Genomic DNA, 13,483 nt, shown 5'->3' on the forward strand with positions numbered 1-13,483 from the left:
CTGCTTTGAAAGTTATAACTCAGGGGTTCCCAGACTGAAAATATGTTTCACCACGGCAGTATTAGCTGTCTCAGCTCTGTATCACAGAAAACATGCACAAGAAGGATGATTCTCTCTTTTCTTTCCCCATACAATTAATAAAACTCTTTATGCCACTTCTATCAAGACAGGCAAGAAGGAAACACAGGGAATTACACATCGATCTCTGAGAACGTGATGGAGTAAGTCCTCCTGGAAACCACTTCCAAACATACGAAGGACAAAAAAGTGCCTGGAAACAGTCAGTATGGATTTACAAAGGGGAAATCACACCTGCCCAACTCCATAACCTTCTGAGATGACTGTCTTGGTAGATAACGGGACAGCTGTGGATGCGTTTTTTTTATCTGGTGCCAATTCTGTTCTACGTCTTAAGACTAGATGATGGCACAAATGAACATCCTCAGCAAGTTTGCACATGATAGAAAATTGGAAGGAGTGGTTGATGCTTGTGCTGCCATTCAGAGGGACCTCAACAGGCTAGAGGAATGGGCCAACAGGAGTCTCATGAAAGGGAAATGCAAAGTCCTGCACCAGGGAGGAATGCCACCATGCACCAGTGCAGGCTGGATTTGACCAGCTAGAAAGCACTTTTGCAGAAAAGGACCTGTGAGTCCCAGCAGACAAGTTGTATTTGAGCCAGCAATAAGCCCTTGTTGCAAAGAAAGCCAAATGTATCCTCATCTGTATGTCACCAGGACAAGAGAGGTGATCCTTCCCCTCCACTCAGCACTGCTAAGACCATATCTCCAGTGCCGAGTCCAGTTCTGGGCTGCCCAAGACAAGAAGGACACAGAGTAAAGATGACCAAGACAGACTCTTTTCAGCTGACAAGAGACAATGAGCACAAATTGAAATACAAGAAATTCCACTCATACATAGGAAAAAACTTTTGTACTTTGAGGGTGGTCAAACATTGGAACAGATTGCCCAGAGGTGGAGATATTCAAAATGAAACCGGAGATGGCCTTGAGCGACATGCTCTACTTCACCCTGCTCTGAGCAGAGTGTTGAGACTAGACAATCTTCAGACATCTCTTCCAACCTCAGCTGTTCTGCAATTCTAGAATTCATTAATTTTTAATACCAGGGCTTCAATTATCATGGCTCACTTAATTTGTGGCCTTTGCACTCTCACACTGTAAATCTTATATATATAAAATACAACTACATCTTTCTAGACCAAGACTCCCTGCCTCAATATTGTGTCCTGCAAAGTACACTATCCTGAATTCCTGGAGGCTTTCTGAACACCTGTGCCCTGGCACTTCTGATTGTCCATGTGTGCATACATGGACCAGACAGCTGCCTCATCTCCAGACAGGCAACAACAAGACTGGGGAACCAAATCCAAATCTTTCCTCTTATCATCTGAATGTGGTTTGTACATGGCCAACAGAATGCATATGGCAATTTAGAGACATCTGTCTAGTATATTTGTATCACCAGCCCTGAAGGTGACATTACCCTAAGCACATAAAACATTCTTGCTGTACCAATGTTGCACAGAAAAAAATCTATTAATTTATCAACTTAAGCTTTTATGTCACAAGTGTTTGTGTCTGCTACAGATGTTACCACACATGAATACTCCCTAAATAGGTACCAGGTTAGGTACTTCATGCAAAACACAGAAACATTTTTTTTGCCAAAAGCTACTTTACATGAAACAGTTAATATGGGCAGAAAAACAGAAGCAAATCAGTAGCACAAAATTGGTAGGTCAATTAGAGCACAATGGTGTTTTTGGAATTTCTGCTGTCCCATATCAGATGAGGCAGTAAATGCAAAACTTGGAAAACAAAAGACCGGCTCTCAGACCCAGGAGATCTCTGTGGGCCAGGCAAGTCCTTTGCTGTAAAAGAAAAGCCAATCCCTTCTACTAGTTGCCTTTGAGTAAGCACTTCAACTACACGGGTCCTTGCAACACTCATCACTCCAACTCAAATTTTCATCATCACTGCCACACACGGAAATATCAACCGTTCTGTAACGATGAACAGCCAGAGAGCAAAACTTAACACATTATCTCTCCACCACAGAAATTAAAACATTATGTCTCTACCATTTTGCATCAGGGATCACAGATGAAAACACCACCACAACTAGCGGAACAACCTGACTATGCAGCAAACACGTGGAAAAATCAAGACTTTAAGTGGACTATAATATTGTACAACTACAAAGACTGACTTGCTGCTTTTGACAGATTTTTTTTTTTAATGCTTACATTTATAATTTACACAGATGATGTAGTGATTAATATGGACTCACTTTACCTTTTTTTTCCTTCTTTTGAAGTTTTCATAGCTAGTACTGGCTCCACATGCAAGTGAATTGTTCTATTTTTCTTAATGGGTTTAACATCCTATTTAGTAACTGGATTTCAAGGCTATTTCTGATGCAATTAATTTTGAAATCTGCTAAACAAACACTTTATTAAAATTCAGCCTTAATGCTACTATTTGGGCTGAAAGAGCTGGAAAGATCCTAAAATATCAAACAGGAAATGAAACACTTTCAGAAAACATGACTGGATACTGAGTATCAGAAGGAAAAAAAAATTCACTGCCAAGAAATAAATCCACAAGCATCTTCTCACCACCCAACCCCATTATAATCAGAAGTAAAATTAGATAAATTTGGAGAACATATTTCAGATGTCAGGTTGCACAGATTGACAGTTTTATAGATGTAGTTATGTGGAAACAAGAGTACTCAAGAAATACACTTTTAAAAAATCCTATTTACAGGAAGGCTAGACATCAAGCAGTAAATGACAAAGGAGCAGAGAAGACTATTTGTCTGCTTTGCGTGCCCACACAGGCACAAAAAAGATGAATGTATTCATACCTTATCACCAAGTTCTATGAACCAGTACGATCGTAGAAAACTCTGAATGAACTGACAAGCCTACACATTTTGCACAGTAATCTACCTAACGTTCTTACAGAATGTCAGCCACTATATCTCATTACTCTTGTTTTGATTTCATCATCCAACTGACTTTGTCATCTTTCACGGTGATACTGATGATTCTCTAAGATCAAGTTCATTTGACCAGTTACCTTCGATTTTTGCAAGTCATACTATAGCTGAAGTCAATAAATCTCAGCTGAATAACTTCATAGCATTCAAATAAGGCACGTGTTCCTAATGTTGCATTTCTAGAACTGAACTGCAATCTCTTTGGACTTAACAAAACAAAACACCAGAAAAACCTCAAACCAACCCAAAACCAGTGAGAGGGTAACAAGAAGCACTCATCTATAGCTTTTAGTTCTCCCAGAGCAAGGAATTAAGAAGCAATGAAACCACTCCATGCAAGTTGTATAAATACACGCTGAGAACTCTTGCACATATAGTTCCTGAAAGCAGCTCTGCTCCAACAGAGCAGGAGAATGAGTATAAATGCTAGTACCCAACTATTACAGACATTCTTACTCCTTGATTCTCCAAAAAATAAGCTGTTGCTGACATATGGAGTTACAGAAATGTACAATAACCAAAGGAGTTTTCCCTTCTCAGAACGTTAAGACACACTGGCAAAACCGTAAGAGAGAAAAACAAATGTTTCTGTACTTAAAGATGTTCTTTTTAGTGACAAAAAAGCAGAGTAGGAATGTAGTCTAACCAGGTAACAAGTCTAACATCAAGTAACTAGCATCAAGTAACAACAGCAGTCAGTCTTCTACAGAGGAGTTTCTGCAACATGTTAAGTAAACTATTACCATTCACAGATTTTAGCAGCCACAGTGAACTGTGATGTGTTAGTTCATTGTCCTATACAAAACACATGCCAAAATAACCTCTCAGTACCTGTATCACTGCAGGCATTGTCGTCACACACTACTAATACTCCATATGCCACATTTCCTGAAGTACAAAATGTCAGCAACTTACTTGCTTTCAGTGAAAAGAACAAAAGAAGACAAGTAGTATAGAATTGGATTGCAACTTGAGGGCACAAAATACGAAGATATAGAAAGTATTCACATTTGACTGGACATACGTGAAGTCTGAGAATTGATTACAATGTATTAAATCTGGAACTAAAATACAGTATTTAAGCAACACTTCATTAGTCACTATACCCTTACAACCACATTTTCAGAGTACCATTTTTTACAAATTTGTATTCAAATCTAATGAAACCAAAGATTTATCAGAAGGTATTATTTTTAAAACATAGCTTACCTCTGGGTAAAGATTGAACCTTTGCAAGGTGTTAATCACTAAAGGATACTCAGTTAGCCTGTCATTCATAATTGCCCACACTCCATTCCAAAATGATGGTGCCTCAATAATGATCTTGAAGTAGGAATAATATAGACCCTGCAGGAGAGCAGAATCATTATTTACGATTAAAGAGGTCACTTCTGCTTCATGAACTGCCATATACAGCTTTGTTTTTAAATCAAATTTTGTAATAGAACAAACAGGACAAAATTATTCAAGATGACTATCCAGTTTTACAAATCTCTATTAGTGCCACCAAAACAAGCAATGTGGGTTATCTTCCACCTTGTTTCAGAGCACACGTGGAAATCTCTCATTTGGGCTGCTACGTACTACATAGTATTTCACAATTCTCAAAATAAAAGCAGCCGAGAGGTGTATACATATGTGAACATTTATTCATTTAAAAAATTATTTTTAAAAAAAGCTGCATAAAAAGACTATAATTGAAAGTAAGCTACAAGGTACTTGTAGTTTTGTATTTTAGTTCCTCTAGAATCATATTTTTAAATTATAAGCGAACAGTGAAGAGATACGTTCATAGTAATCAGCTGCAAGACACACAAATGCTCTGTGCGTAAAAGTGTAATGCACATTAGTTGCAAGATATCCATATATTTACTTATCCAGAAGGTATTAAGAAATTTTGGAAAGCCCACTATCACAAGATTACAGACAGAAGTTTTCCAATCACTGAATTTTTATTGAAACATAATCTAACCATTTCCGTGCGAAAAGCCATTTCTCTTTCTAGCGTTGACAGGTGAGAAAAATGACGGTCATTTTCAAAAAGAGTTGTTATGTGACACCTGTTAAAATAATAATAATTAAAACTGAATAAGGAGTTTTAGAACCTGTACAAAGTCATACATACCAAGGAACAGCTGGCAAAACATTCAATGAAGATCCAAGTTTTACTTACAAACTGCTATTTTAATTTACTCATATACTATACCAACATTCTCCTCTATTCAGATTACTTCAAATGGAAAAAATATGAACCCATAGTAGAATTAAATAATTCTCTATAGAATTAGCTATAATACTGTAATGTATTTTAACTGAAGTGCAGACGCTTAAGGATCAAAAGTTTAATGCTATTAAAACTATCAAGTCTACTATTAGGAAAGAAAATTCAAATATCTGACAAATGAAAAGAAACATAGATTAAAACTGGGGAAAATAACAGTGCACATACAAGTAGCATATGTTTTTTCCACAAAAATCTTTCCTGACTTGTATTTTAATGTAGTTATCCGCCATTATATATAGATGCGCTTACCATCAAAAGTGTATTTAAATAAAGATATAACTAAAGGGGGGAAAAAAGAAAGAGCCAGGAAAAATGCAAATAACTTCGGAGGCAAAACTTACAATTACCAAGAGGAACTTCATCTCCAGAAAAGATAGAAAAAGAAAGAAACAGAGCAGTGCACATGGCTCTGCTTTTGAATAGGAATTTGCAAGAAACAAAGTACTAAAAATCAGTAGTTCTTTTTGAGCTAGGAAACAAAAATAGAGTGGCAGAAGCTGTTACTTTTTATCTCTGCAAAAGCAGCCAGTGAAAATCACTACAGAAGCCATTCTACTTCGAGTCTATACTACAATAAAGGGTGAGGATTAGGATAGAACCTGAAACACGAGGATTGACAAAAAGTAGTTGAAAGGCCATTCTTCCATACACAAAGAAAACATTGGCCAGACTTCTCTGAAGCAGTTAGACAAAACATGATGTAAAACTAAAACAATTAAAGCAGAATCTAAATAAGCAGAACATAGGAGAAAGTTGAAAGGATTTACATGAACTTTCAAAACCCCCTGAGAGTAAAAAAGGTCTGTTAGTGAAAATGCACCTGAATTTGTATAGCCAAGCAACAATTTTCCACCTGGAAAGCAGGCTTCACTCTTCACTGAACAGGCTTAAGAAACCTTTCACGTCAGTTTCACAAGAACAGAATTACTCATCTTAGAGACAACAATTTGGTTTTGAGAGGAAAGATCTAAATATGAATTATCCCAATAGCTTGTCTAAATACAAGTCAAAATTATACTTTTATTATTTTAAAATACCGTATTACTCTCAAGCAGTAAGTTTAACCTTACCAGTGTAGGACTCCTGCAAAAGCAGCTGTAAAGGAAACAAAACGTGTCAAGTTACTCAAATATTTGAATAATTGAACATGAAATCATGTTCATTATAGTAATTACAGTACTACTTCAGAGATGCACAGAAGGTGCCTCCAGAGGAACAGAAGAATAGGAACATCTGAATTAACTTTCACGGCCAGCTCTTCAAAGATTTGAAATTATGCTGATGGTATTCAGCAACAGGCAATGTTCCCACCTATATCCTGCATCACTCAAGTTGATCCATCAGAATCTAATGCACTCATTTCATTTATCAATAACAAAACTGAATTAGAAGCATTTTTTTAATAAGCTAAATATTTTCAACATTTTTAAGATACCTACTGTGACTGTTCACTCAACCACTGCTCAGATTTTGGCCAACACACAGCTCATGCTAAGGCCCGATGTATGCTACATAAGGTCAAAGCAAGGGCAACACACAGGCAGGACATGGTGGCCAGAAAGGACTGAAGGTCATTATGCAGCCATTATCACCTGCAGCTTGCTCTCTCCTGCAGCAATAATCCTCACTTATCGATCATCTGGCAGTTTCTTCAGAATTTGCTAACTCATGAAAATGGTATAGACCGAACTTCCAAGCTGGAAGGTATAAATACATCAGCTTACCCAAAAAGTTTTTGAAGAAAATCCAGCAGCAGCTGGACTGCTGAGGCTTTTATGCTTCGAGGTGTGATACAGAAGGACACCAGCACCATGATGGAAGAGGAAGGATGAGCATTCCCACCATCAGCTATGTAACTACTTTGCTCACAGGCACACAAGTTAGGAGTTGCAAGTTAGAGAACTCGTGAGTTAGAAATCTTATGCCTTAACTGATCAATTAGTGAATTCCCATGTTAGACTAGTCTGTACAAAGTGGACTAAGCCCTTATTTGTCATGTTTGTTTGTTTTCTTTCCTAATAAGCTCATAAAGTAAAGTTTAATTTACAGAGTACACTGTCCTGTAAATTTGAGCGATTCAAACAGACCATGAGAACCAACACAGATTTAATTGAGACTCTAATTGCTAAAAAAGGTAGGCTCTGCATGTAATAACATTCCCTTTGTCCATTCGGAGACTATTTGCACTGTTGTCAAGTAAGTATAGAACAAGGAAGGTGATCCAAGCGACAAAGGGAAAAGACAAATGGTGATAAAGTGGTGGGGAAACAGTCTAGGTCTCTGACTTCTTGAGCACAACAAGATCCACAGAGAGAAGTCACCCCATTTTGCTCGGGCAGCATTTACAACATATCCAGAGCTCACCATGGAAGCAAAGCCAGCATGAGCGAGGGATAAAGGGTGGGCATTTAGAAGGACCACGGTGCTCCTTCTAGACTGAAGGTGACTTGGTTGCCCTCTAGGCACACACTGGCTCTCCGCCATAGAAAAAGGTCAGGTAGACTGGTTGACTTCAAACCGAGAAAATCTTTAGGTTAATGAAGAGCCCTCTTATTCACAGAGGCTACATGGCTCAGAGAGAAAGAGGAGAGGACAACCACCCTCCCTGCTTCCACCCAGACGGAGCCAGAAAGGTGCTGAGCACCGTGTCCCTCTCCAGGGTGCTGATCTGCACACACCTCCTGCCCCGCACAGGCCCCAGGCACCACCCTCGCCTCTCTGACCGCCACGTGGAATGGGTCAAATTGCTTGCACTTAGGCAAAACATACATCAAATGCCTGCACACTGATGTAGAACATGGTCGGAGAGGTAGTGAACGTGCATGTGTTCAGACTGCATGTTACATGCATATGGTGGCCTGTTTCTGGGACAAGACAAACACCTTTGCAAAACCACTAAATTTAGGCGGAAGAGGAGTGGACTGAATGTACACTTCATGCCCTAGTATATATTTGCAAACCACATGTTCCTCCAACACAGAGCTTGGAAGTGGTGCTGCTGGCAGTACTTGTCATCATTGTCACCACAGGTCATAATGCAACAAACTACATTTAAGAACCTCAATTTTAATATTAAAGTTTTGTATGCAAAGACACATGAGTTGAAACTGGGCAAGACAGGAAAAAAAAAAAAGGAAAAAAAAAGAATTACCCAAGGGGAAATAAAGTTTCTACACTACCTGCCTGTACAATTTAACATTTGCCTCGAGTTACATACTTCACATAGTACTTGAGTTTGTACAATACCATTGTACGATATCACACTGAAACTTCCTTAAGAGCTTTTCAGCTCTGCTTCAGTCAGTGAGTAGTTTTCTCAGAGACAAGCCTGGATTTCAGTTAGAAAATGAATACCACAAGTTTTCATTTAAAACTTTACATTTTTACATATACTTTCTAGAAAAAAGAAAATTCACCAGGGGATTGCTCAGTATAGTTCACATTAAGTGGAATTTAAAGTCTTAGGAAAGTTTCAGGAACCACAGATTTTTTTATACTAAGGACATCTATGTTAGTTCTCATGGAAAGCTGCAAATTCCTTTTTCAGAAAAGCAGGTATGGATAAGAGATGGAATTCCAGGTAGGCACATTAGCTATATCAGCAACACAGCAAATCATATTCCATAAACAAACACATTTTGTAGTAATTGTATGGAAAGAAACAGAGCAGTCCATAGCTCTCTTAGTTATTACTTACTGAGTCTCATATTTGCACAAGGCATTATTGAATTTCTCAGCAACATTTCTAAGATTCCCAATAAGGTTAGATGCTGAAATACATTTACATATACACACAACCCAACTATAAGAAAAATATCAGTTTTAAGACAGATTACATGTTAGGTAAGAATATACGGTAAAGTCAAAATAAATGCACGTTAGCTACCAGTACTGTTCACGATCTCAAATTCATGTAGTTCCAAATAAGCCAAGTATGCAGTATTTTACTGTTGCAAATAAATTATCTATTAATATGGAAATTACATTTCAGATTCAAACATAGCACTTATTTCATAAAGAAAACAATATATTTAAATCTGATTCTTCCCTTCTGTAAATGTTTTATTTAAAGTCAATGCATTAAGTGTAAACACATTCACAGTTATTTTGGAGAATTTCATATACATTTTTATAAAACTTCACAGTATCACTCTATTATAAGTATAAAACGAAGACCTTTTATAATCACACAGCAATTCATGTAATTACTCACATTTCAAGAGAAAATACGCTTAATTCATAGATTTCCACTATGAGTCCAAATTGGCATTTTTCAACAGACTGCATCCAGACTTACATTAAGCTAGTTTCTGATGGAAAACATGCAGATCAGCTCTCTTAAATTACCATCCTTTGATCCCATTAACGGCCTTATTGGGGAGGGAACGAAGGAGAGGACAGGAGAGGAATACTAGAGTCCTAATGCTACAAAGACTTCTACAGCTACTATGTACTTCAACTTGCAGATGCCATTTTCTCACCCAACCTAAGAATCCTTAAAAGCAAAGCATATGATCAGATTTTTGCAGACTAGGGCTATTATGTAAAGTCTGATAGTTTATTCTTCAGATTTCCTATTTTTGCCTGTGCTCTGTTCTAAGAAAAGCAATATGAATGGCATATAAAAAGCATTCTAATTCTGGAAATTAAATACTGAAGAATAAAGCCGTAATATACAGAACTCATTTACCAAGAGAGCAACAAATGCTGAGATACTGTAATGCAACAGGATGTGAAACATATTAGAAACTGATTAATACTCTGCAAGTATCCCCAGAGTGACTAGGTAGGAATACAGCAGCACTGGGAACAATGAGGAATGTGCAAGCATTGACTACTTCTCCAGCTTAGTCAAGATGTTTCATTGTGAGATTCTGTGCAATTCAAGAATAAGGCCTCAATTCAGTAGTCAATTAAAAGAAACCCAACACAATAAGGCAAAGTGTTGCCTAAGAACGTCCTTGAAAATCTGACAACTTCATTGTTGCACGTAAATTGGAGAAAATCCTTAAGAGAAAAAAATCCACACCCTATAACAGAACTAGCTCCAACTGTGGGAGCCTCTGTTTTTAAAATCTGGGCCTTAAAGCTTAAGCAGAACAACAACAAAAATTCAAATACCACTAAAACTAACCAAAACCCACTATTTTTGATATTCAGTATATGTACATTCTTTGCTAGTGCAAATACTGTATGCTGCTACATGCTTTGCTATTAAGGGTTTACTCCTATTAGAAATATAAATAGCTCCCTGAAGTATTTAATTGGCTATCTGGGTTTCACAGTCAAATTCAAACTCCAGAAATTATAAAGCTCTCTACCTAATCTGCTCTCATATTTCAATCAAAGGAAAGCATTTTTCAATTTTGACCATCAGTTTCACGTTTCTATATCATTTAAGTCACTACTAGTCTAGGAAATGCTGAATAAACAGCGGTAAGCAAAGCAATTCAGGAACAGTTTATTCATCAATTAGTTTGTAAGCTAAGGGTTGTTTTCCCTGCTACCACCTTGCAATGTAATCCATCAAACTGAAGAAACTCCCTTTGGCAACAAGCACTACTGGTGGTGTGATTAATAGTACCAGCATCTCTGGAATACCCTGACAGTCTTTTAATATAATACCTTTAAGAGTATATCTAATTGCGCATCTGACAAATATGCTATTATTTAACATCTGTTAACTTTAGGAATGCATTTCTTATTTAATTTTGAAAATACTTTAGGTGCTTTTTCCAAGACTTTGGCCATTAGCCATTTTGTTATTTACTCCGAAATATTCCCACAGATAATAACATCTGAATTTACATCCCCCTACAGCTGTATGTTCTTCCACCCGTAATCCTTCCAAAACAAGCTGTTTTGATTGCATTACTTTATAAGAGTTGGGGTTTTTTTTCTCCCCTCTCTAGAAATTAATGACTGGATAGGAGAGATCCATAAATACCTGGACAATTATTCCTAGTTCTGATACCACATCAACTTTACAGTAACAGCTTTACAAAAGTTACCTGGTGGGAAGTTATTTCCTGTCCCTTTTCAAAAAAAGCTATGCTTTTTTGTTTTTCCAAGTTATATTCCCAAATATATTTTGATTCTGTTTACATTTCCAGAGAAAGAAAGATTAGAAGAACAGTATTTATCCCTGACATACTTACCCAGAAGGAAAGTGAGCCATATCTTGCTGTCAGCTCTTACGATGAAGGCCTTTCTGTCGTCAACAAACACTGGCAAAAGAAAACAAATACCTTAAGGATCAATTAAGAACATCCTCTGTAAAAGGAAATCTGTTCGAACTCTGCAGCATTAGTTTTCTGTAAAAATCTTGTCTAGACTTCAAAAATGCTGAAAGAAATTTCATACCAGTTAGTAACTACACATAAAAGCTTTAGACATCACAGACTATTAAGGTGACTACACAAATCATCAGGTTCTTAATTCCTGACACAACTTTTACAAAGTAACTTGTTAAAAGATGATTCCTACATAGATATGTTATTGACAAATCTGCTCAAACAGAAAGTCAGCCTTTTAAAGAGCACGCAACCCTCCATCCTTTCAGCAAAGCGTGATCAAGGAACAAGCTGGCCATCTCAACACTACAAACTGAGCTAGTCAACACGATCAGAGGCTGTTTTCACGAGAGTTCGTTACACAAACAGCACGTCTTCCCATTTCTTCCCCAAAGGATGCTAAAGTGGTAAAAAGCCCTTTCGCTTCCCCTCGCCCCCGATTCGCGCCGAGACCAGCGTAGGTCTTGTCAGCTTTGCTTTTTTTTGTTTTTTTATTTTTTTTTTTTTCTTTAACCTCCTCCCGTTGTGACAGGCTGGAGGACGGGCACGGGGAGAGCAACCGGCCGCCCGCCGCGGCCCCAGGCAGCGCCAGACACCCCCTCCCGCGGGGAGCCGCCGGGGGGGTGCCCGCCTCCTGGCCAAGGCGCTCCGCTCCGCATCCCGCCGCCCCCGGACCGCCCTCCCGGGGAAGGACGTCCCGGCGCTCCCCGTCCCCGGGCGGTAGTTTTCCAGTAGCCACCTGGTGCGACGGGGGCTTTCGCGCCGAGTCGGGCAAGTCGACCGACACCCGGAAAAGAGGGGAAGGAGGCGAGACCGAGCCCCATCCCACTTCCCCCGGGCGGAAGGGCTGGTCCCCCCGCCGAGGGGGGGGCAGGGGGAGCGGGGGGCAGGATTTTGGGGAGGGGGGCGGCTCTCTCCCCTCACCCCCCCCCACCTCACCTCGCAGCCGGTCTCTGCAGACGCGCAGGAGCCTCAGGGGGCCGCGGCCCAGCGCGTCCCGCTCCCCCTCGGCCGCGGGCCCCTCCCTGCAGGGTCTCTGGGGGTCGCTCCTGCCCCCCCGCCGGCCGCCGCCTCCCTTCCGCATGGCGCGGGCCCCGCCGGGGACCTGCCTGCCGGGCGAGGGCGGCGGGCGCCCGCGGCCGCCTCCGGGGCTGGCGCCCGGCGACTGGTGCTGCTGGTGCCCGGGCTTGAGCGGCGGCGACTCTTTGTTCCTGCCTCGGGTCGGGACGACCATGTCCGCATACTCCCGGCCGGGGCCGGGGTGCCGCGCCGGAGCGGAGCGGAGCGAAGGGGAGGGGAGGGGGGCGGTCCTCAGCGAGGAGGTTCCCCCACCCCCGGGCAGGGCCCGGAGGCCGCGGGGCGGAGACAGAGCCGGCGGGCTCGTAGTAACGGGGCGAGGGGGCGGCCGGTGACTACTCCGCCGGGCTGCGCCGCCACTGCCGCCGCCGCCGCCGCCTGCTCCGCCCGGTTGGCCACGTGGGGGCGGGGGCGGCGCTCCCCGGCGGGGCGGGCAACGGCTCCCGGCGCCACCCCCCCCCCCCCCCCTTCCCTGCCCCGCTCCGCCCCGCCGCTCACGCACGCGCTGCCCCGGAGCCCAGCAGAGCCGCTGCTCCCCCGCTCACCGCCCCCCCCGCCCGCGCGCGCGGGGCTCCCGCCACCCCGCCGCCCTTCCGCAGGGCCCGCAGCGGGGGGGCGGGAGCGGGGCTCTTCCCGCTCTCCTCCCCCCTGAGGGGCGGCCGCGGTTTTCCCGCCGGCCTCTGTGCGGGCGGGGCCGCCCCAGCCTCTGCGCTGCCGTGGCCTTCTGCTCCTCCCTCCCGCCTCGTCCCCTCTCCTGTTCCCCTCCGTTTCCCGTCCCTTGCCCGTTCTTAAGCCGTTCAGC

General features: G+C 41.6%; 1 protein-coding gene across 3 annotated transcripts in view; it reads right to left on the minus strand.

Moving 5' to 3' along the window:
* DPY19L1 (dpy-19 like C-mannosyltransferase 1) overlaps positions 1 to 13,057 on the minus strand; it is a 52,046-nt gene extending 38,989 nt beyond the window's left edge. The window contains exons 1-5 of one of the 3 annotated variants that reach the window (XM_074841339.1): positions 12,544 to 13,057; positions 11,470 to 11,538; positions 6,382 to 6,406; positions 5,000 to 5,087; positions 4,237 to 4,374 (exon numbers count right to left, since the gene is read on the minus strand). In XM_074841339.1, coding sequence (XP_074697440.1) covers positions 4,237 to 4,374; positions 5,000 to 5,087; positions 6,382 to 6,406; positions 11,470 to 11,538; positions 12,544 to 12,838 — 615 coding nt within the window. In that variant the 5' untranslated portion in view covers positions 12,839 to 13,057. Of the gene's footprint in view, positions 1 to 4,236; positions 4,375 to 4,999; positions 5,088 to 5,652; positions 5,740 to 6,381; positions 6,407 to 11,469; positions 11,539 to 12,543 lie in introns of those variants that run through there. The other 2 variants (XM_074841349.1, XM_074841358.1) reach the window with 2 other exon arrangements.
* Between the last annotated feature and the right edge of the window lie 426 nt (positions 13,058 to 13,483).

Source organism: Strix aluco, chromosome 1 (genome assembly GCF_031877795.1).
Source record: "Strix aluco isolate bStrAlu1 chromosome 1, bStrAlu1.hap1, whole genome shotgun sequence".
NCBI classification, from domain to species: Eukaryota; Metazoa; Chordata; class Aves; order Strigiformes; family Strigidae; genus Strix; species Strix aluco.